General features: G+C 35.8%; 1 protein-coding gene across 2 annotated transcripts in view; it reads right to left on the bottom strand.

Annotated features, from left to right (window-relative positions):
• Window positions 1–265: 265 nt before the first annotated feature.
• PARP8 (poly(ADP-ribose) polymerase family member 8) overlaps window positions 266–24,545 on the bottom strand; it is a 226,385-nt gene continuing 202,105 nt past the window's right edge. Inside the window, exons 24-27 of one of the 2 annotated variants that reach the window (XM_072605665.1) lie at window positions 19,814–19,887; window positions 17,716–17,785; window positions 13,976–14,060; window positions 266–634 (exon numbers count right to left, since the gene is read on the bottom strand). In XM_072605665.1, coding sequence (XP_072461766.1) covers window positions 532–634; window positions 13,976–14,060; window positions 17,716–17,785; window positions 19,814–19,887 — 332 coding nt within the window. In that variant the 3' untranslated portion in view covers window positions 266–531. The remainder of the gene's footprint in view (window positions 635–13,975; window positions 14,061–17,715; window positions 17,786–19,813; window positions 19,888–24,545) is intronic. The other variant, XM_072605666.1, reaches the window with a different exon arrangement.

Raw genomic sequence — 24,545 nt, forward strand, 5'->3', positions numbered from 1 at the left:
TATTTTTTGTATTACAAAAAAAGAAACACCAACTAGGATAAGTAACATCCCTTTCATGACATTCTAATGTTCCATAGTACTAATAAATATAGTCCATTAGAATGTACAAACATAATACTTATTGCAAAGTATCCTGTATAGATGGAGTCTCCATTATAAAATATTCTCTCTTTGTTCTATTTTGGTTAACCTAAATTTAAAATGCCGGTATATAATACCAAAATGTCCAATTAAAGAGTTTAATATAAAAATATCAGCACAAAACTCCTTTTTAAATCTTTTTATTGTAAGCAGCCCAAACTTTTGTTTAAGTGCTGTTGAATTTTATTACTAGATTCCATACCCCTACAGTTGGTAAATTTGCATACCATTTTAGGTATTTCAATGAGACTTAGAAATACTAAGAAAAAATCAGTATTCAAAGGGTTAATTTGGTTTATAATAACATTTTTTTCATCTTCTTCAGTTCAAAATCCAGCTTTGAAACCGAGGAAGGCTTTCAAATCATGATGGTGAAACCACAGTGGTCCTTCAGCCAGTTGCGGTTTGGTTACCAATTACCCGGAGAATCTCTTTGTGAATGCCTCCTTCTTGAGTGTTAATGCTTGTATCTCCAACTTGACCATCTTCATAACTAAAAAAGTGAAACAAGGAAAATATGAATATTTAAAGAAAGTGTTTTAATGGCACATAAACTTGTTTTGAAATTGAACATCACAGAGAAAAATAAGATAATTTAGATTTTGAAAGCTCAATGTACCCTTTCCCCCAGATATATACTTTTTTCCAGATACATTTTAATTTTACATTAATTTTTATTTTTTCTTACATATAAACAAAAGTTTTTAAAATTTATTTTTTAAAATCTTGAGTTCCAAATTTCCTTACTCCTTCACTCCTCCTTGAGAAGGCAAGCAATTTGATATAGATTATACATGTGTAGTCATGCAAAATATTTCTCTATGAGCTATGCTGCAAAAGAAAATGCAGACCAAAGTCATGATAATGATGATGTAAAAGAAAATATGTTTCAATCTGCATTCAGACCATCAGTTATTTCTCTGGAGATAGCTGACATTTTTCATCCTAAGCCTTTTAGAATTGTTTTGGATTGTGACATTGCTGAGAATAACTCCGTCAGTCACCACTGACTATCATACAATAGTGCTGTTACTGTTCCCATTTACTCTGGTTCTGTTCATTTTACTTCGGATCAGTTTGTGTAAATCTTCCCAGGTTTTTCTGAAAGCACTCTGCTTGTCATTTTTCATAACCCCATAGTATTACATCACAATCAGATAGTACAACACGTTTAGCCATTCCCCCAATTTACGGGCAACCCCTCAATTTTCAATTCTTTGCCATCACAAAATGATGTCCTATAAATATTTTTGTACATTTACATCCTTTCCTTTCTATCTCTTTGGGGTACAATTCTAGAAATGGTACTGCTAGGTCAAAGGATATGCACAGTTATATAGCCCTCTGAGCATGACTCCAAACTGCTCTCCAGAATAGCTGGCAGATATACATGTTCAAATCACTAAAGAGAGAAATGATTTTTCCATTTTTTCAGCCATTTGATGGTTCCCCTTTCACTCTCAAAGATTAACACTGTTCTTCATTGCACTTGAGAGTTCCAACCATCTACCGCATTATCTTTTACCCTACCATGAAATTCATCAGCTCTTACCCAGTTAGCATGGCATATACATATTCACACCCTTAACTCTGAATTTCAGTCTTATTCCAGTAATGAGCTTCTCAACATCACAAGAATGAAGTTAACCACCCTCTTAATTCTCTGTTTTCCTTGACTTGCTCTCACCTTGATCATTTAACCATTAATTCTTTGCCTTTCCTCCCTCCTCTCCTCAGCCCTACACTGACATATTTCTGTGTTCACAACTTTGTCTTTTTTTTAATCTTGCTCTCATTATAGATTTGATCCAGTCTTTTCTCATCTTACTTTCCACATTAAGAGAGAGTATCTCAAACACAAGTAATTCTTTGAACATTAGCTATGAAAAAAATCCATAAAATTTGCACAACATTCCATAATGAACCATTTCTGAATCTTCTGATTCAGAAGTAATTTTATTTTAGAACAGTTCATTTCCTTAAATAAACTCACTAAGATAATAGGAAGTTTATTTTGAATACATCTGTTAAGCTCCCACAGTAATAGTCAGTGAGTAATAGGTAGTGAATTAATTCATCCCTATAAAAATGACTTCAGAATAGAAGCTTCAGAGAGGTAATCAGTTCAAAATCAGAGAATCAAAGATGTCATCAGAGAGACACAGAGATCAACAGAGGCCCCCAACTTTTCTTTACTACCCTTAAATGTCCAGTAAATTGCAGAGCATGGCAAAATGTGACAGCATAAAACTAAAATTGGCAGAAAATGAAATTCCTTCTCAATGATCTAGAATGATCCTCTTATCTTCCAATTAAATCTATATATCTAATGATCTTTTTTGATGACCTAGGGCATTTAGTTTATGCAATCTCACTTACATTGCTGATTAATACAAATGCCTTTACGTAATAGTTTCCCCACAAAGAGTTGCTAAGCCTGAAATTTTATTCACAAACAATATTAAATTAGGGCATGCTGAGATACAATAGGGCATATCTAACAGGTAAGATGAGGGAGAGAGAAGGGCAAAGGGGCAGGGAGTTCACTCAAGGCAGACAAACTGGATATGAACCACAGAACCTCAGCGCTGGAAGGAGCCTCAAAGGCCATTTTATTCTAATCTGTTCCTCAACAACAAATTCCATCCACTCCACCCCACTTTATGGAATGTCCTAAGAAAGTTAATTCAGCCTTTGCTTGAAACCTCCCCTATCTTGGGATATAAAGTATATCCCAAGATAGTTCAATTCAATTTTGAATAGCTCTGTTAGGAAAGGAAGTTTTCCTTTACATAGACAATTACCTCTGGCACTCTACAGCTTTCTATTCATTTTTCCTAGCTTTGTCCTCTGTCACCAAACAGGAAAAAAAAAAATCTTATCCCCCTTTCACAAATATCTGAAGAGTTGTAAATGCCCACGCTCACTCAGTTCCCCAAGTCTTCTCATCCCCAGGCTAAACAGTCTTGATTCTTTAACTGACTCGTACATAGCATCATCTCCAGAATTTTCACCATTCTGGATGCTCTCCTCTGAAGGCTCTTCATTTGTTGAAATAGTCCCCCAATATGCAGCACCCCAAACTAAAAACAATACTTAACATCTGATCTGCAATGCTTTATAGCTCTCCTTCCCAAACGCCATCTCATATGATGACATGTAAGAACCATGCGAGCTCAGAAGATAACATGTTGTCAGTAAATTGACTGAGCAGGCGTCACCTTAAGGAAATATTTCCTGATTTTTAGAGCTGCCCCAAAATGGAATGGGCTGTCTTGGAGATAGTGAGAACCTGGATCACCGTTATTCAGGTATATTGATGACCGTACTTAAAGCCCTTTCCAATTCAGAGACTATTTATTTTGTGAATTAACCAGATTGATTTGTCTACTTCTAACAAGGCAGACTAACAAAATAGACTGCTGTAATGAACTTTAAATATCAGAATTTTCCCTGCCCAATTCCCCTTAGTCAACATTTTTCTCCAGGAAATAAATCTGTCCTCATTCCCAGATGTAAATTGAAAATTTTGGGGGGAGGGGGGGATTTTTCCCTAAAAAATAAAATAATATCCAAAATACAGAAGAACAATGAAAAAAATCATGAATTGAACTTTGTGTGCACATTTCTTCTGTAAAGACTTTTTAAAAAAATTCCTTTATATGAGGATTCTTTCTTTACAAGAGAGGCCAATTGGGCCCCAAATATTGCTGGTGTAAATTAAGGATTATGAAATTCAAATATATTTGTGAAATGCAAATAGCATTCATACAAAGTCTCTTAACAGTGAAAAGAGCTTACCTAAACAAATACTTGTTAAGTGAAAATTTAAATATAAACAGAAATAGTTCAAAATCTGAACTATTCACTTCTTCAGTGAACACACACACACACATACACACACACACACACACACACACACACACTCCAGTAGATCTGTTTTCCTTTCAAGGCCTCTCTTTCCCATGAACATACATCACACTTTGCTATTGCCTTGCACTCACTGGACACTTACAAGGATAATTCAAATTTCCTTACAAACAAATAGAAACACAGATGTATAACTGGACCTTATTAAAATAAAGGTTCTAGCTGCTCCTTCATGTACCGAGGCTGGACTCAAACTCAGGTCTTCCTGTCTCAGCTCCTTCTGTGCTAAAAGGCTTAACGTAGTATATTACAAAAATGGATCATTCGTCCCTTTTATAATACTCAAGAATTCTTTTAGAGGAATGATGACATTCAGACACAGTACTATTCCAGCAATGAAAAGCAATGAGATGTGTAATACTTGAAATAGACTCATAAAGGGAGTGATTACTTTTCACTTATGTTGAGTTCAAATAAAGACAAACAGTGGTACAAAATAGTTGGCCAATATGCTTATCATTAATTTGCTACACTTGCTTCAGTAAATTTACAACTTATATTGCCAAGGTCCTAGCACAGAATTAAAAAAAAAAGCCAAGATCTTTCTGGAGTGGCTGGTATAGTACATGACGGGCACTGGGGATGCAAAGACAGAAATGAAACCACCTCTCTTCTCAAGAAGTTTACGTCCTACTGGGTGAGGGTGGGAGTGGGGGTATGAAGTGGAAGAAAACAAGTCTTGAGATAAGTAAATACAAAGTCTAGGCAGTTATTTGAGGGGGGAAGAAATAGCAACTGGGGGATCTGAAAAGGGTGCTGAGAGAGAATATTCCAAACAGAGACAAAGAAGGTACAGAAGTAGGAGGTGAAATATTGTGTATTGTTGTTATCCAGTCACTTCACTAGTGTCCGACTCTTCCTGACCCTCTTTGGGGTTTTCTTGGGCAGTACCAGAGTGGTTTGCCATTTCCTTCTCTAGCTCATTTACAGATGAAGAAACCAAGGCAAACAGGATTAAGTGACTTGCCTAGAGGCACACAACTAATACGTGTCTGAGGTCAGATTTGAACTTCGTAAGAGGTCTTTCTGACTCCAGGACAGGCACTCTCTCTGCTGTGCCACCTAGCTGTGCTGAAAAATTCTGTATAAGGAACAGTAAATATATGATGTTGGTTAGAATAGGGGAAGGGGGGGCGGGGGTAGGTGAAAAGAAAGGAAAGGAAAGGAAAATCAGGCAGGAAAGATAATTTGAAAATAACTAGACTGGTTAAGAACTTTAAAGGACAAATAGAAGGATTTATATTTTATGAGTCAATAGCCTCACCTAAGGCTTCTTGAATAAGGAAATGATTGATACTAACCAAGATCTCCCTTTGGAAGCTTGGTGAAAGATGACTTACAAAGCAGCTTTTAGGTCAATTATGAGACTTCTCAACATACAGGGAAGAGGGAATGAGAGCCAAAGGAGTGAGGGTGGTAACAGAGAAGAGAGCAGGGGACAAGAGGAACTTTGAAGGAGGCAGAAGTTTGCAGAAATCACTGGGTTTGAAGAACATCAACAAATATTTAAAGTATGAAATCACTATGTAGAACCTGGCTGAGCTGACATATCACCAAATGAAACCAACACATCTTAGTTGTGAATGAAACAGAACTAAGTGTGTTCTGGCTAAACACGAGGACTGCTCCTATGTTTTCTTTGGAGGTAAAGGGGAAGAAGCATTGACAGAGTTGGCTCCATCAGGAGTCCAAAATGTTCTTTGGTGTTCTTGACCATTTCACCTATCATGTCATAAATCTTAGCTCTAAATCTACGATTCCTGTGTGCTAATGGATTATCACAATTGACTACTCATTTGTATCTGGAAAATAAGTGTTTTTTCACAAATTTTTATTTTTAGTATGGGGTTAATACTCTTTTGAATGACCATGAATTGCACTGAAGTTTTGGAGAACTGTAGAGCTTTAGCGAAATATTACAATATTCTATGTGATAAGGAACATCTAGACATTTTATTCACAATAAAATGAACAGTCTTTGCATATGAATTCTGCACAGGTGATACTCTGTAATACTGCTAAACATCTTCGGTGTTTAGTGAACACATAAGCGAATACAGTTTTCTCTATCATTGTATTTCTCCTTTATGATTTTACAGGAAAGGATTTAATGAAAAATCCTGTATGATTTTAACATATGCATGGGAAACAAACTTGAGTTTGATTCTCGTCACAGACACTTATTAATTATATGACCCCTAGGTAGGTCACTTAATTGAGGCTGTTTCTTCATTTGTAAAATGTGGAAAACAGTAGCACCTACCTCAAGGTTTGCTGCAAGGACCAAAGAAGACAAAGCACATTAAGTGTGTACAAGTTTTATGGCCTTCACAAATGCACATGGCTCTTTAATAGCATCTTCAAGGATGAATTTTGACTTACTAACTCACTTTCCTATTTTGTATTCAACTAAGGGAAAAACATAGGAGATCTTATATTTTCTACATCATGGTCAGTTGAAGATGCAATCTTTTGAAAATTGTTCGCAAATGCCTCCTTTTCTCCATTACTTATCAAGATTACTCTGCATGCAGATAAGTAACATTTTCAAAAAGATTTCACAAACATGAAGCAAAGCTTAAGAATTAGCATTTATTGGGTTATTGGTTCATTTTTTGTAAGGTAATTGTATCACTCAATTTAATTCAGAATGTATTAGGTAACTAATATTTACATAGCACAGTGATCTGCCATCTGTGGTACTTCCTAATCTTTTGGAGCACAGTCAGGTCTACTAATAATGCATTCCCCCAAAGCACTGCTCCTTTATAAAATCACAAAGTTTATGAGGAAAATGGAACTAGGGAAGCATCGCTTCAAACTTCATCACTGATATGTAAAAGAGGAAAGATAGGAACCTCATAAAAACAGAAGCTTCATTTTATATAATTCATGAATACTATAATGAATAATGGCAGGGTCTACCTTGGGTTGCTGCTCAGGTTGCGCCTGAGTCTCACGTAATAGGCTGGAAGATGTTCCCTTTGTGGATCTTAACTCTGACACCTGGGCTATGCCAAAAAGTGGGTTAGGAGAGAAGGTGTAAGTTAGCCTTCCTTCACCCACAGCTTCCGTTGACCCGGAAGATATACAATAAATATGGAACTCTGCCTTGACAAAGATTAAAAGTTTTCTTTCAGAAGTGGGAATCCTATGAGTTATAGCTTGTGAGTTATGAAAGTTTGGAGTTTCCTGTATTCTCTCACTGTTTCTTGCTCAGGATGTTAAGTATAAGCAAATTTAAAATTTGTGTTATGCTTAAAATGTTCCCGAGTACATCAATTGTGTTGGAATAAATTTTGCATTGTTGAAACAACTGTTATACCAGAACACGCTATAAACCTCCAAGATATTTTGAAAAAAATCATCCCTTAGTGCCTTTAAAATTATATAGTCTATAGCATAGACTTTTTTTCAATCAGGTCCAGCCATTCTTCCTAGATTAATTTTGCGAAGTGCCATTCGCATTCCTTACATGGTATTCAGATATTGAGATGGTAGTTCACTCATCAGTTATCAATGACTTTAGTTGACTACAGAAAAGCTGGTTGACATGTTCCATTTCATGTATATTTCCTGTCCTTTTGAATTTTACTTGCCAATATTCTTGGGAATGATGATTTGGCTTAGCAAGATTCACTTCAAGCTGTTTTCTACTTCACTGCTTTCTGCTGTCATGGAAGGCTTCTATTCTCCTTGCACTGACCTCCATAATGATTTATAAGTGCTTTGCTTCTTGTGTCACTATGCTTGATAAAGTGTTTACTTGGCTATTCTCTGCTTGATCAAGTGCTTACCCTATGGGACAGTTTCTGGGCTCTTTCTTCCTCCTTGTTGTTCTGATTGATTTGCATCAGACACATTTCCCAAAGAAATTGGTGACTGATGTTTTCATGGATTATTTCTCATTTTGGGGGATTTATACAGTGGTTTTTTTTTTTAAACATGTGGGGCTCCAGCTGCTATAACATGTTTTTTTACCCTTCTAATTGCTTTAGTCTTTGAAACTGACTACAAATGGTGACTGACTACGTACGGTTTGATGGAAATCATCATAATTTATAAGCATCTGTCATCTAGTCAATCTACAACTTGGCCTCTCAGTTATGGGTTTTTTTTTTTAATTCCTAAACTCTGGCTCTAACATAGATTTCATTGTAGTGCTTTGTGCCAACTTTCATGATGAAATAGTTTCAAGATATGTGCTCAGTCACTTGGAAGGATTTTATCAAAGTTCTTCATAAAACTTGTCTTTATCCCATGTAAAAGATATTAGTGAGTAAATGATAGTGACATCCATGGAGGTCTCTTTGATTAGCTCACACAAAGATGAGATATTAAAAGTGTCCCAGAAAAGGATTGCTTTGTAGCATTTGGGTACACAAGACCACCCCGTCTATGAATAAAGTACCCTTCATTTAGCTGAAACAAAAAATGTTTCCTGCCCTCCAGTCCTGGCTATCAACTTTTTCACTATTTTTCCATCTGCAATGGAGAAGTACAGGACACCAAAGGACTGAGGAAGCTTCTAAGCTATTTTACAGGTGACCATCATCAAAAAAAATACCTCAGCTTGAAGCTATGTTGGTCTTTGCAGAGCAGATATGGTATAGTCTGTGACTAGGCCCATAGCTGAAGCTTTTTTTGGTTGGTAAAACATTACAGAGCTTATGCTTCACTGGAAAAGCCTTTATTTTTTTATTCACCAAAAAATTTATGAAGTACTTACTCTATAAAAAGCATTGTGTATGCAAATATATATAGATATATAAAGGTGATATAGTCTTTGCCCTCTAAGAGTGTATCATTTCCTCAGTGAGTCATGACACATGGAGTAGGTGCCATAGGAGTTGTAGAATAGAATGTGCTATAATGATGCAGAAGAGTTAGAGGATTTTGAGAGAGAGACAGAGACAGAGACAGAGACAGAGAGAGAGAGAGAGAGAGAGAGAGAGAGACTGACTCAAAGTAAGGGGAAAAAAAACTAGTAACAGCAAATCAGTAAATATGGCTGGTAGGTTAGGTCCACATTATGGGGGTAGAGGGGACATGAAAGTTACTTTAAGAAGGTCAGGCTATATTTGATCTGCAATGGAGAACTATTAGGTACTTTTCATTCAGAGAATGACAACAATCAAAGCAATGAGTTAAGAATAATATGACAGTGATGTGCAATACTGATTAGATAAAAAAGACAAAAACATGACATTTATTATCTGTGAGGCCATAGGAAATTGACTTAATCTTGCAGAGCATCAGTTCCTCATCTGCCGATTGAGGGGGCTGGACATGACAGAGCTTGGAGGGCTCCTTCCTCTTCTAAATCTATGATTCTTTGAAATAAAAGTCTATTGTACTAGTAATATAATGGAGGTTGTAAGATTGGGATACTGGGGGAATGGTAGCATCTATAATTCAAAAGTGAGGAAATTATAAATACTTGATTTGGAAATGAAGATAATGGAGTCTTGTTTTAGATAGGTGGCATTTGGGGTGACAGGATCATTCAGGAGGAAATAGTGAACATGCATATAGAAGTAAAATACTAAAAACCTCAGGAGAAAGATGTGTTTAGGGCTTAAGCACATATATGGGATTGCCTTGGTCACATTCTATTAGCCTGCAGGAAGAAATACCTTCAGTGAGTTACTACCTACTACAACAGAAAAAATGGAATGCTTCATTCACTGGAAGCTTTTAACTGGAGGCAAATGACCAATTGTTGGTCATTTTATAGTTGGGATTACTTCTGGGGAAGGAGTTGGACTGGAAATCCGAGATTCTTAACTTGAGATTCATGAACCTGTTTGGTTTTTTTAAAATATTATCAACTATTTCAATTCAATATAATTCATTTCCTTTGTAGTCCTCTGTATTTTATTTTAGGTACTAAAAACATTATTTTGAGTAGAGGTCCATAGACATCACCAGACTGTGAAAGGGGTCCAGGATTTAAAAAAAAAATGTTGAGTCCTCCTGCACTAGATGGTAGCTGAGGTCCCTTCCAGATCTGATAGTCTGTGATTCTGATTGTTATAGAAAAGTTAATAAATCACAGAACAGCAATTCTGTATCTCTAAAAAAAAAAGTATGGTAGAAAATTTTTCTATGTCATTTAATGAAGTCTGTATTGATAAATTCCTGATTAAGTTTCAAGGAACCTTTTGCCAAATCACAGGAATTTGCTGACCTGTTTCTCCATCCTCCAAACTAAACCACCAGGAGCCAAGACTTGGAAAAGCCACTTGACCCTGTACTTCCTGGAACAAAGCAACTCCCTCTTGACACCACCCATTTTCCCTGCCTTATTACTTCTCAACCACCCAATCTGGATCTTTTCAATCATATCTCACAGGTCTGGGGCTCCCAAGGACAGTGGAAAGAGAATGACAATTAACTTCTCTGTCATAGCATTCACCATTTTTGTGACTTGCTGGACCACAACTCCCTTCTCTAAACACTACTCCCTGATGAGTAGTGTCTTCCCCACTAGAATGTAAGCCCCTTCCAAACTATGACCACTGTAGTGGTTGAACAAATTCCAGAGTACTGATGATGAACTATGCTACTCAAAATTCTGATAGAGTGATAGAGAATTCAAGAAGCAGAATACAACACCCATTTTTGGACAGAAGCAATGTGAAAATGTGTTTTACTTAGCTATGCATATTTGTTACATGAGGTTTTTTTTTCCTTTAATGGAGAGGGAGATGTGTAAAAGGAAATAAATGCTGGTTAAATGGAAAATGAAAGTAAGGTTCTTGAGGGCAGGGAGTATCTCAATTTGTAGTGTTTGGTGCAAAGTAAGGGCTTAGTAAATGCTTTTCATTCACTCATTCATTTGTCTTTGAGTGTGATAAAGCAACTTACATAAATTAAACACGCTTCCAATTTAGTCACATCTAACAAGAAATTTAGAATGAAATTTACTGTATGTAGCGTCATGATTTTCTCTACCCAGATCCCTGAAACTGCCCATTTTTTCTCCTTCCAACAGAAAGTTTCCAATCTTTATCATTAATTCTCACAGTTCATACTATACTTTGAAGTCTAACAAGTAGTTAGTATACAAATATGAGACAGAGAGACAGAGACAAAGAGACACAAATAGAGAAGAAAATAGAAAGACAGAGACAGGGATTATGATGACAATGATGATGGTGCATAGATCTGTGATATTATTATTTCATTGATATAGGAAACAACTTCTCCCAATATGGTTTGGCCTTATGGTCTTAAAAAGCTGTCTAGAGCACTGAGAGAGTTTAGTAACTTGTTCAGTTTGGATGATAGGATCGTAAGTTTTAGAGATAAAAGAGACCTTAAAAGTCATTTTGCAGAGACCGAGGCTCCTAGACACAAACTTATTTTACTAAGATCACGCAAGTACTAAGTAGGTGACATGGATTTGAACTCAGGTCCTCTGACCCCAAATCCATGCTTATTTCCACAGCAAGGATAAATAGATCTTTGCACAAAGGGCAACAAGTTCTATTGAATTTTGTGACACTTCTGCATTCAAGGCTCAATAGAAGCTTCTAGAGGACTGTGGTATATTTATCCCTTCTACCCATTCCCCCTAGTGCCCATCTCAGTGTCTTATACTTGTTAGATACTTCATAAAAGTTTACTGAGTAAATAATATTTTATCCTTTTCATCTTAAGTACTAGTAGCATTTTCATCATTAATAACACTTCTATCAAAGCATGCTGGTATTTAACTGAATTTAACTAAACAATATTATTTTGCATTTAGTTGAGAGGCTGTAAGCTCAACTATATTGAATCATCTGATGTCTGTTTTATGAGTCAATACAAATTTACATGTGCACTTATCATATCTTCTCTTTGGAATAGCATTCCACTCAAGTTTATCTTATGTCCTGGTACAGCAATCCATAAGCTTTTCACCTAAAGCTTGGCTGAATGATTCATTTCTCAGGATGTCAGTCTGGATATGACTTTTCCCTCTTGAAGGAGTATGAATAAAACAATAAGTAATGGTTTTATTCCTTGTAACACTCTGAGAATCAGATTAACATGAAAACTATTTTTAACATTTATTATTTTCATTTAATGACAAAGGTAAGGAACAAAGCCATATTAATCTATTTCTAGTCACCAGGGATCATAGCTGCTCAATAGAGCAGAATATAAAGGAAAGGAGAAATTAAGTTTTTGTTTGATAATTATATAACTGTGATAAAGCATTTCATTCTTTTCCACGTCATCTCTTCCTAAGAAATCATCATTCAGTAGGGAGCCCTACTACCAGTGGAACAATGCAATCCCATATTTTACAAAGAAAGAAAACTTATGATCATAATTAGAAAGTACAATAATTAGTTAACAAATTCTACTTTCTTATATAATTGGAATTTTATCAGTTTCATGTAATTAGCCTGTTCTCTCCTGAGGTGCCAAGAAAAAGGATGTAATCTCATTTGTGTTAACAAAGAAATGAAAATTACAATCTTAAAATAATGTGAAACTAAAATAATATGAACTATTTGGTGACCCAAAGGAGCAGAAGGTACCAAGGCCAAGGCCACCACTATGAAAGCCACAAGCTGCTGTTCAGTCATTCAACTGGTATTTATTAAGTGCCTACTCCATGCCTGACAAGGAGCTAAGTGCTAGACCCCATATGTTGGGTATGATTTGACTTTGCCCTGCATCACATTTTCCACCCATGGGAAATGCTTTTAGTTATTTCAAAGAAGAAAACAAGTCTGAGAATTGGAAGCTTGAGAATTAGCTGCTATGAATGCCTCAATTTCAGTATTTTCAGAGTTAATGGACAGTTCTTGAAATGAACTGGAATGAATTCCAGAATAATATCAAATATAATTTCTGTAGTTAAGGAGGAGAGAACTTTAGAAATTGTTATCTAGACATCACTTGGGTTTCTTCAATATAACTATCTTAGTGACTATACCTTCCTTATGGAAAGCCAAGTCATCAACTATGAACAAGAAGTATTATTCATAATTACAATCTATATATCTACATCTATGTGTGTGCATGTGTGCATGCATGCATACATAGGTGAAGAAATTCACATGTGTGCATGTGTGTGCATATGCACACACATGAAGAAATTCACTGCCTTTGGACAAATGAGAAAAGAAAAATTATAGGTGTTACATTTTTAACAGTGAGGGCTGTGGTAATAACCCATACTAAATGCTAAATATGAAATGGGTTACGTTAACTGAAAAACAGATCGCAAGAACATAAGATAATAGACTGAAAGTCAAAAGGGACTTAGCTTAGCACAGTGCCTGACACCCACTGGTGCTTACTAAATGCTTGGTGAAGGACTGAATGACCTTAGTAATGATCTGGTCCAACCTCCTCATTTTACAGATGACCCATGGAAGTTAAATGACTTACACAGGGTTAAGAGAGGAAGATGAGAGTCAGAAATGGAATTGGAAAACAGGTCCTCTGACTTTGGAGCCAGTAATTTTTCCATAGTACGTTGCTGCCCCTCAAACTGGTAACAATCAGATGAGCTCCAAAGTCACATTTGTGAACCAAAAATTAAGAATAGGGAAATGAAGTAAAAAAAAACCTCATTATTCATTCATGAAAAATAACTATTTGAAAGGATTTCATTTTTATTGTCCATTTACTGCTTTGATTTTAAAATGTGTTAATCAAGATTTATATTTTGGTTTTTCTTCAGTCGCTTAAATTATTAATATTACAGGATGTTGTTTCAGTATTTTCTCTCTTCAGATAATGAAAACAATATGCCGATGGTAAAGCAAAACATTTTATCTATTTTGCTTTACTATGGGGCTAAGCAAAAATGTCTTGAAAACACTCTGCCCCCCACACACACTCATACATACACACTTTATTTTAACAAAACTGAGGGGAAAGTACTGTTACTTACACAAAGAAGAATCTTGTACAGACATGATCAGTGTTTGGAACAACCCATATTTCTCCATGCTTGTGCAGATCTGGTGATGTTATCACTGCAATGAAATATAACATATTAGACAGATGAAATGAAGGCACTATTTTTCTCTAAAAGAATCAAGCTATGAATTTACTTCTACACCCTAGAAAAACACTAATGAAAAATACATAATGGAAAAAGTATTTGTTACAGCATCACTCCAGCACTCTAGGACCAAGAATTACATTTAAAAGCAGAAATCAGGATTGCTAACAATAGGGGAAAGTTCTGTATTCAAGAAATTTACAGTATGAACTGGATGGAAGACCAGTTTTTGACCATCTTTTTTTGAATTTTTTTGACCCATATACATAACTGCTCTTAGAATGGGAAAACTGGGCTAAATAATGATTAAAATTACTTTCACCACTAAATTTCTATTTTGGGGGGCTGGGGATGAGGGCAGGTAGAGTACATATATAGAGACAATTAAAAGGGAGGTCTCTGATGGTTTCCCCTAATATAGACATATATTATTATCAAATCTAGTTTTATTAACATATTTTCTAGATTTTTAAAATATAACACATTGAATAACAGCTGAGGGACTAGGTTGGCATCTATACCAAGAGACAATCATTCCTCTTTCAGAAAAGTATAATTATTCTTTGAAAGTGCCTGCCAAGAATAAAAATAGGCATTTTCTAAATTCTTATTTTCTTTACTCAAAATGTGTATAGTTTTAAGTTGTGAATATTTACACATATAGAATGGTAAAATTAGAATATGGAGGCACAATCCCTAAATCTACTTTTTGGTTCACAGAAAGCTTCTTTTCCTCTCCCTATTCCTATATATATAAACACACATACTCACAGGTGTACATACATGCATACATATATATTTGAATTAAATCCTAAGAGTAAACCTCTACAATTATAACTTGGGAGGGAAGAAAGGGGAAAAGATTAGAGGAGGGAAGGGATAGGGAGAGGTATTACATATTTGGCCTTACTATCCTATATGACACTTAAGAATTGTTCTCTACCCTCAAGGAAATTACATTCTTATAACTGGGATCATCAGACATAGACAAAATAACTATGACACAAGGACAATAAAGACCAAAAAAAGATATGGTCAAGGTATCATAAGAAAATTTTCAGAGTGAGTAATCAGGGAAGGCTTGATTGAAAAGGTAATACTCAAGTGGAGTTTTGAAGAAAGAGGATGTTTTAAAGTAATTAGATGAATGGAGAATTCTGAATTGTGGCCTATACAAGTGTAGGGAATTAGAGAGTCCAAAACAACATTAGAGGATAGCTAATAATTCAGTTTGATGGAAGCATAGCATGTACAAATAGAGACGATATAAAATTAGTCTGGGAAAATAGTTAAGACCCAGACCGCAAAATGTCTTAAATGTCATCCTAAGCTGTTTGCATTTTATCCAATGGACCCTAAAGGTGGCTGAGCGGGAAAGTGACCAATCTGTGAAACAGATTTAATAGACAGGTTAATTTGGTAGTTCTGGGAAGAGGAAAAGAAAAAGGAAAAAGTAGAAAGACAGATATCAATAAACAAGTCATTATAATTATCTGGCTAGAGATACTGAGAACATAAAGGAGGGTGGTGATGGTTGTGTGAATGGACAAGACGAGAGGACCGCAAGAAATATGTACATCATGGATGAAGAACCTGGAAGACTGTACAAAGGAAAGAGAGACACCTGAAAAGAGAGATGGAAAAATCTGAGGAGCTGAACCCAGCACCATCAAAGGGTACTTTTATCAATAAAAATAGCAAATCTGTCAAAAGATACAGTCACAGGGGAAAGGGAAAAAGAAGGCAGTGAATTCACTTTTGGAAAGATGAGTTTGAAGTGACTGTAGAACAGTCATCAGGAAAGTGGAGCTCAGAAAAGAGATTTGGACTTGAGATCTGGAACTGCAGAGATAAGAGCTGATACCATGGGACTGGAAGGGAGGGAAATATATAAAAACTATCCAAGAGAAAACCTTGAGGTCACTCAACATAGAGAAAAAGAAGAAGATGAACCAGTAAAGGAACCAAAAAGGCAGAAAAGCAAGACAGAGAAGTTCCATGGAATGCAAATGAAAAAGAAAAAACAAGGTAGAGGTGGGGGTGTATTGGGTTGGTTGTAGGAAGGAGTCACTAGCATCAACTACCACAGAAAAGTCCAAACAGGATGAAGACTGAGAAAAGTTCACTGGTTTTAACAACTGGTAACTACAGAGAAAATTAGTTTCAATAGAGGATTAGGTATAGAAACCAGACTGCACAGAGTTGAACAATAAACGAGGGCTGGGGAAGCACATACAGTTAAGTACAGCTTATTCTTTGGAGAAGGGGAGGAAAAAAATCAGGCCATGGTATACTCTTTCTCTATCTTTCTCACCATTTTCACACTCCCCAGAGCAACTGATCTAAGTCTCCTTAAGTCCCACCTCAACTCCTACCCATCTCTCAGCAGATGACATGGCTTCCCACTCCACTGAGAAAATGACGGCTTATCTATAGATATTTCTCGTCAGCCCTCCTCCATACTTCAAAAACATTTCATGTCTTCACCAATCATGTCCTCCTTTTTTCCCCCCAACTTCAGGCTCTCTCTCAATGCTGGTGCCATGCACCTCTGGATGCTTTCCTTCTCCTTTTATCTCTATCTTGATATCAAGATACAAACACTATCTTGAGTTTGTTTATCTGTGTCTGGAATTTCCCAGTAGAATATGGGCTTCTTGAAGAGAAGAGCTATTTAGTTTCTGTCTTTGTAGGTCCAGTGCCTAGCACAAAGACTCGCATATGGTAGGTCTCTAATAAATACTTATTTGAAGAAATTAAATGGAAAACAATGAATTTAAGGGCTCTTGTGAGGATTTTACTTTGGCAAGGAGAAGGGGTAACCTGTCAAAAGAGGAGTGCAGGAGAAATGGAAGTATTAAAATAAAGATGTTTTGAGGTACCAGGGAGAGTTTTTTTTTTTTTTTTCCGAGACGGCTCTCAATTTCATCAAGAAAATCAACTATTGAGAGATGGGTAGGAAAGGAAGTGGAGTGTGAAGATGAAGGAGAAGCTTTGGAATAAGTGCTAGAATATGAGAGGTAGAATCAAAAACAGAGATGGAGAAGAGCATTGGTACATAGCAGACAGGATATGGTGAGGATGTAATTCAACTTAGATGTGATCAACATCTACTGCACCTAGTTAGAACCATCTAAAACTTATTCCAGCAGTACTCAGAAACCCAGAAGTAACAGCAGAAAAGGTGACAGTGGGTGTGCAAGTCTGGAATTTGACAAGACAAGAGCGAAAAAAAAAGATAAGAGAGTGGGGCAAGGGACTCCAGGTAGAGAACATTCTTTGTTGAAATGGCTATAGATTTCAGATTTCCCCAGAGAGAAGAAAGCTAAGCAAAAATATAAGTGATGAACTTTTGAGAATGGGAAAGGATCCAGGAGTGGGAGGATATGAGAACAGGTTCAAGTAGAGTGAAGCAGCAGGAGAAGGGAGTATTTGGATTAAAATACAAAGCAATAAAACAAGGAACCTCTTTTCCAATACTAATAAATTTTCAATACGTACATATAAGTTCATTTCTAAAAATGATAAGTTAAGTAGTGAAGTAAGGTTATTTCTAGAGAGAGTCATTTAGGAAGCCCAAGTGTGAAGAAAGATCCAGTTAAGGTTTGTGAATGGTTTCAACTTACCTTCACATAAGGCTATGCATTTTAAGTTACGACTTTGCAAGAACTGGGATTGCTGTCCTTTTTTCTGAGACTAAAGAACAAAAAAAAGTTGTCATATTACAATAAAATTTAGAAAATCATATGCATAAAAAGAAAGTCAAATTTAAAATTAAATAAGCTAAAGATTAATTTATATTAATTAAAATAAATATATATAAATAAAATTAAATAAATTAAAAATTAATTTATCAATAATTTGAAAATTAAAATAACCTTTAAGAATTATTAATTGAGAATTGAAATAATTTTCTGACTGAACCATGAATTAGAGTTGTAAGCAGAAAAGTATACCAGTGTCACTACATTAGTTATTAAGATAAATTTGCAACAGGTACTCTGAAATTGTCAATTAGCCATCTCACAAATATCAGGAAATTGACTTAGTCTCATTTGACTGGTATAATCTGGTTCTTTATATAACAAGTTACCCAACAATGTGAAAGAATTAAAACGTCACAGTGAAAAAAAAGGTTTATGAAGTGGTTTACAAATAAATTCTTGTTTGATTCTCACAAAAAATCCCAGAGGGAGATATTATTAATAACCTTAGTAATCCCAGGAAACTGAGGCCTAGGGAGTTTAAAAAACTTGTCTGGGGTCATGAAGGTAGTAAGGGTCTGAGGCAGTACTTAATTCAGGTTTTCCTGATTCCGGGTCCAGCATCCTATTCACTGTACTATATAGCTGCCCCATGCATAAGAATTTGGTCTGAGAAGGGGTAGACCTAATCAAAAACTTCTCCTTTAAAGTGTATAAGTGCATATTTGAATCAAATACTAAGGTACAGAATCTAAACACATGATTTAGGAGGCAGAGAAAAAGACAGAGAGGGAAAAGAGTGGAGAGAGAAGGGACGTGAAAGGCCAATTTGAATTTGGGTCTTCCTGACTCCAGGCCCAGTGCACCATCATCCCCTGCTACTAGCTAGCTTCTTCCAGTTTACAGGGAGGATCCTGGTGATTCTTCATTGGTGTGATTTTTATTAAATCTTGTCATATTAATATACATCTTCTGGCTTTTTTGAATATAAGATACAGGAAAGGGTCTGGCATCTCTACAACAGAGGAAGCCATTTCTTCCTAAGAAAAATATAATTACTCTGAATATATTTGCCAGGAATAAAAATGGGTACTTTCTGAATTCTCATTTTCTTTCCTCGAAATGTGTGATACAAACAAGGTGATACAGGAAAATCTGAGGAGTGGATAAGATAAGGGATAGCTTTACAGAAGAGGAAAGCCCATGGGGTTTATGGATAGAAAACCTGAGTTTAAGTCTGGGATTTCTACAGGCTCTTTCTGATCATGGGCAAACTGTTCAGCCTCTTTGATGCCCAATTTGCTTTTGGTTAAAGTGAATAGTCTTTTACTACCTAGTATACTAGGCAAAGATCCAATGAGGTATCTATCTATCTATCTATCTATCTATCCATCTATCTATCTATCTACCTATCTGTATGGGTCTATGTATGTATATGTACTTATATGTATTGCTAGGTATCAATAGATAAAGTTATAGATAGAAGGGATAAAGATATATATGAGCACATATATAACCATATACATATATATATGTACATATTCATATATGAATATAAATACAGTCTAATGTAAACTATATCATTGGCAAAGCACTTGCATGATTCTTTATAAACACTAAAATCAAGAAAAATTAAAAAGTTGCCTAAGAACTAGTATTAATGATTTCATTTTTACAAGTAAAATTTACTAAGTTACATAGAATACAGAAGGCACTAGGGTAAAAAGTCTTATAACATGAAGGCTTTTGCTTATAAAAATGTTTATTTCTTTTACTCTCCCCCCACGCACCTTGTGAAATAGCACAGTTCATCAAAGGACACATTTTTCAGCCTATAGTTGTGAATATTTGCTAGAGAAAGCATCTAAGTTTCCATGCTCTTATATGATCTTTGTTTTTAATTCTGCTGACCACTCAAAAAAATCATTTCGTTGGCTTAAAAGCACCAACATTAGCTTCCTCCTCGCTAACAAATCCATGGATCACCAGCCAAAAAGAGTTACATGATTAATTGCATTACCTGTAAATTATTACCGCCTTTACTACTGGAGGCTGGCTCATCCTTGGCTGACACCTTCTGTTTCTTGTTCATCCCTAAAAATACCCAAACAAAACAGAAACAAAGAATACCAGAACATCATTTCAGGGACTACATGGATGAAGCAAGTTCAACATAGGATTGACCCATTTTGTCAAATTCCATGGCAAGATATAACACTAACATTCGCTCACAGTTAGGTGCTTCAGGTGATTAGGGGTAACAGTGGTAGTTCAAACTATAAAAGCGAACTTTATCTGTTCCATTTAGTACTAGGAATGTGGCAGCTTTATGAGCTAAATAATGATAGGAACACACACACATTCCGACTACTAAAAAAAATACATAAAATTGGCAGTTGTAGCGGAATACACAGAGATCAGGCCCCAAGAGTAAAGAAGACCTGAGTTAAAATCATACTTCTGAGGTGTGTGTGTGTATGTGCGTGTGCGAGAGAGAGAAAAAGAGAGAGAGAGAGAGAGAAAGAGAGAGACAGAGAGAGAGAGAGACAGAGACAGAGAGACAGAGAGAGAGAGAGAGAGACTGAGCAAGTTACACAATTTCTCAAGGCACAAAACAATTCTCTAAAACTATAAGTTGCAGAGCCAATGCTGATCAGCACTGGTCCAATTCATTTCATTAGGAGATCATTATACAAATGAAATCAAATACATAATCCATGAATAAATAAGCAAAATATTGTTACAAAAGTGTCATAAAATAAAACTGGAATAAAGCTCTTAAAACATAAGTAATCCTAAAAGGAGCATGATCTAGCTAGACATCAATTTTTCTTTGCCCCACATATGATAAGTTTCCTAAGCATCTCTAAAGGCAATATGTTGATAACCCCTAATTTAGACTATTAATAGTGATAATGTTTAATATAAAATTTTGGAATAATCTCTTTGTTCTCTCTGAAGTAAACTCAGAGAGTGCCTCTTCCTATGTCAGCAAAAGCCTGCCAAGGCTGACTCTGCACTCCTTGGGAGACCTTTAACCTACTATGTTATGGCATATTAATGGTAAAGAAAAAATAGGCATCCTGGGTTTCTATTGAACATTGTTTGCCCTTTCCTGCATCAGTTACCTGTTTGGGGCAGGAAGCCTGCCACTTACTAGTGGTGGGATTTCCTTACCACCTGGGACATATGTTTACCCAGCTTGGAATCTCAAGACTTGACCGACATTGCTTTGTTAATTGTCCTGTCTTACTGAATTTATGATTTGTTCAACTAGGAGAGTTCCTTTCTCACGGCAAAATGTATATAAGCCAGAAGATTTCTGCACTGGGTAGCCAGAACATTTCTGGCTCCATAATGTATTATGTTACCGTTTTCTTTAATAGGGAATTGATTAATTAATTAAATCATAAAATGTATGCATTAGCCTGTTGCCTTTTCTTGGTAAGTTTTCAGGTCAACAATAGGTAGCAGAGTTGGTAAGAACATAGGATTTGGTGTCAAGAAGACTTGAGTTCAGATCCTGCCCCAGACCTTTGACAAGTCACTTAACCTCTGTCTGCCTCAATTTCCATAGCTATAAAAAGGGGATAATAAATAGCACCAACCTCTCCCAAGATTGTTGTAAAGATCAAATGAGATAACATGTACAGCAAGATATAATAATAATGTTATCTTTATCATTATTATTTTCTCTTAACACTGTAAAAAGAAGGAAAATAATATTTATATTCTAAGTAAAAAGGGGAAAAAAAAGCTTTATTTGTCATCAACTAGTTGCTTTATCTCATGTTAAAGACTCCTTTACCCCTGAGAGAAGAGAAAATGAGAAATTCTTTCTGATGTAAATAACTAATTACAATTAGTGAGATACAGGATTTTTTTCCTTCCTACTCCTCATTCCCCACTAGGTCAATTTAGCCCCTGAAGAAAGGGACTGATCACACTGAATTTAGCAGACTCCTCAGTCTTTTCAGTCCCAACCCAACTGGCAAGCCCATTGTAGTCATCTCAGCTTGGGGGCAGGGCGGATGGAGGGGGCGTGTGTCCTTTGTCTACATTGCCTGGAGCTGGCCACTGTGATCTGTCTTTGGAGATAACCCAATGATCAGCCTTGTATTGATTATTGTTGTAATTAATATTTGTATCGCATTTTGCATAGATAGTAGGATAAAAGTTTTGGCTTACCCCTCTGGCTCTCCCCAAATCCTACAACACTCATCACTTCAAAAGGGCACTTACCTGTCCCTAAGGAAAACTGACCTTTGCTCACCTGGAACCCTTGTAGGGTACATATAATGCCCAGTACAACTTATGAGGACAAAGGATTGCTTCTTATAAGTAACAGGGAGAAGAGATACCAAGTCCTAAGATACTTTATAGAAAAGGAAGACAGACCAATGATTTGCAAACATTTGCCTTTTTTCTCATCATAAAATTTTTTGAAGCATTCCATGACAGTAGCTGTGCCATTTTTGGCCACTGACTAATAATACACAAATTCATTTAAAAACACCTCTGAATTCATAATAGAATTTCTCCTCTTTTCTCAATCACAGCAGAAGCTATATATAATTGAAAACATTAATATATATGAATGTGACATTTATTGTGTTGAAAAGAAGGTGTGTTAACTTATTTGGAGAGTCACATGTACATTTGTAGATCACTTTGTATTATCACCACCACATTGTTTACAGAATAGTTTGTTTTAAAGTACTACAAACATTTCTCTCCCCCTCCATTTTTTCTAAAATGTTCAATGATTTTTTAAAAAATCATTTGTTTTAATTTATTATATTAAAACCATAAGCACTTTAACACACAGGCCTTGAAATATGTTTAATATTGAAATGAAATAGTAACGTTAAAAATTAAGATTCTAGGTGTCTCAAAAGTGTTACAATAATTTTAAACTTTCATGGCTTAATAGCGTAAAACTGCACTGACCAGCAGAATGAAATACAAAGTTGTAGTAGCAGTAATGATAATAATAATAATAAATTAACTTTTATATAGCACTTTGAGGTTTACAAAACTATTGATGTTAGTTACCTCAAGTCTCACAAATACCATGAGACAGGGTGTGCAGACGTTATTAATACCATTTTACAGATTAAAAAAAAATAAGTTTTAGAGAGATTACAGGATTCATTCTTGGTCACAGAGCTAGCAGATGAGATATGAACTCAAGTTCTCCAGACTTGAAATGCAGCACTCTATCCACTATACTATACTGCTTTCTCTGTTTTATCTGTATTAACTTTACAAGGTGATCTGGAGTGATGATCATAAAAGAAATCTCATGTCACTGACTGTGAACACACAAACCCTCTGGCCTGTTCACAAGTTAACCCATCTTCCAAAACTGGATTCATAAAAAAAGAAATGGCAAATTATGGAAGTTCTTTGAAATATACCATTATTCAAGCAGAGCAAGTTCTCTGACTGGACTACCGTGAAGTGTTCAGACCAAGAAGATTCAAAAGAATATTATTTAACGCATTTCAGTAGCTCCATGCATGCATCTGTGCAAACAGCTCTATGTACTTAGCAGTATTTGCTTCATGTCCAGGAAGTCATGCGTTTGTGGGTGGCCCTATGATCTCCCTCAGGAACATTCTACAATCCATACAACATTCTTTGAGTCTGGGGCATCGGCCATTTCCATGTGAGTGGATTTATACAGCACCAAGAATATTTGAATGCTGTAAAGAGTAAAAGTCAACAAATATAAAACCTACACAGTAGGAACTCCTAAAAACTAAAAACTTTTCCTTTTTCAAAAAAATCCTTCTCTAAAGTTAACAAAATAAGACCAATCACAAAGATTTTTTTCAGGAGGAGCAGCCTTCACTGTGATGTAACATAGCAACACTAGCAAGGCCGTACTAGTTCAAATTAATGGCCTATAAAGGTAACATGATGGAAGTCACTTGAAGTCTCCTGAGCCACAGTTGCTTCAGCTGTAAAATGGAGCTACCACCTGTATCTATCTACACAATACAAGTGCTTCATCAACATGAGTTCTTGTTAGGTTGTCTAAATTTCTACACTAGTGCCTTCAAAGGTCACTGAAGGACTTTGAATTCATCCCTCATTTTCTGTTGCTGTAACATCACTGAGATGTAATCCATAACAAACAACGGATTTTAGGTCCCAGAAACAACACAAGAGTTTTGTTTTGTTTTGTTTTGTTATGTGAGCTTGAAGCACAGGCTCCAAGAAGATCATCATATTTAAGGGCATGGAATACACACATATAAGCACATCTTAATAAAACAGTGATCACAAACATAAAACATGAATGAAAAGTGAAAGCCTTCATGGGAAAGGAAAGTCACAGAGAAAGTTGATGGATTTTCAAATGACAAATTACCAAGTTTTAGGACCTTTTTTTGGTGCACTTTTGTTGTTGTCCAGACTTCTTATTTTGCTGGTGTATAGACATCTCAGTGAAGAAACAGTCTTTGCCAATAAATATGAGCACCTCCTCTATAATTAAAGGTCTTATATCACTATAAGAGTGAGTGGTTTACACAAGATGAAACCACCACGATGTGTATGAGTTGGGATTGAACCCTGCTTCTTTTTAGTTGAAAAGATAGCTGTGTGACTCTAGCTCCTACTACCTCTACATTATTATGATTTCCTTTGTTTTCTGACATTTGTAATGACAATGTGTAATTTGTGTAAACTCAAATGTAGTAATTATGCTTCAATGTTGAGAAAAAGAGATAGCAACAAAAAAT

Source organism: Notamacropus eugenii, chromosome 4 (genome assembly GCF_028372415.1).
Source record: "Notamacropus eugenii isolate mMacEug1 chromosome 4, mMacEug1.pri_v2, whole genome shotgun sequence".
NCBI lineage: Eukaryota > Metazoa > Chordata > Mammalia > Diprotodontia > Macropodidae > Notamacropus > Notamacropus eugenii.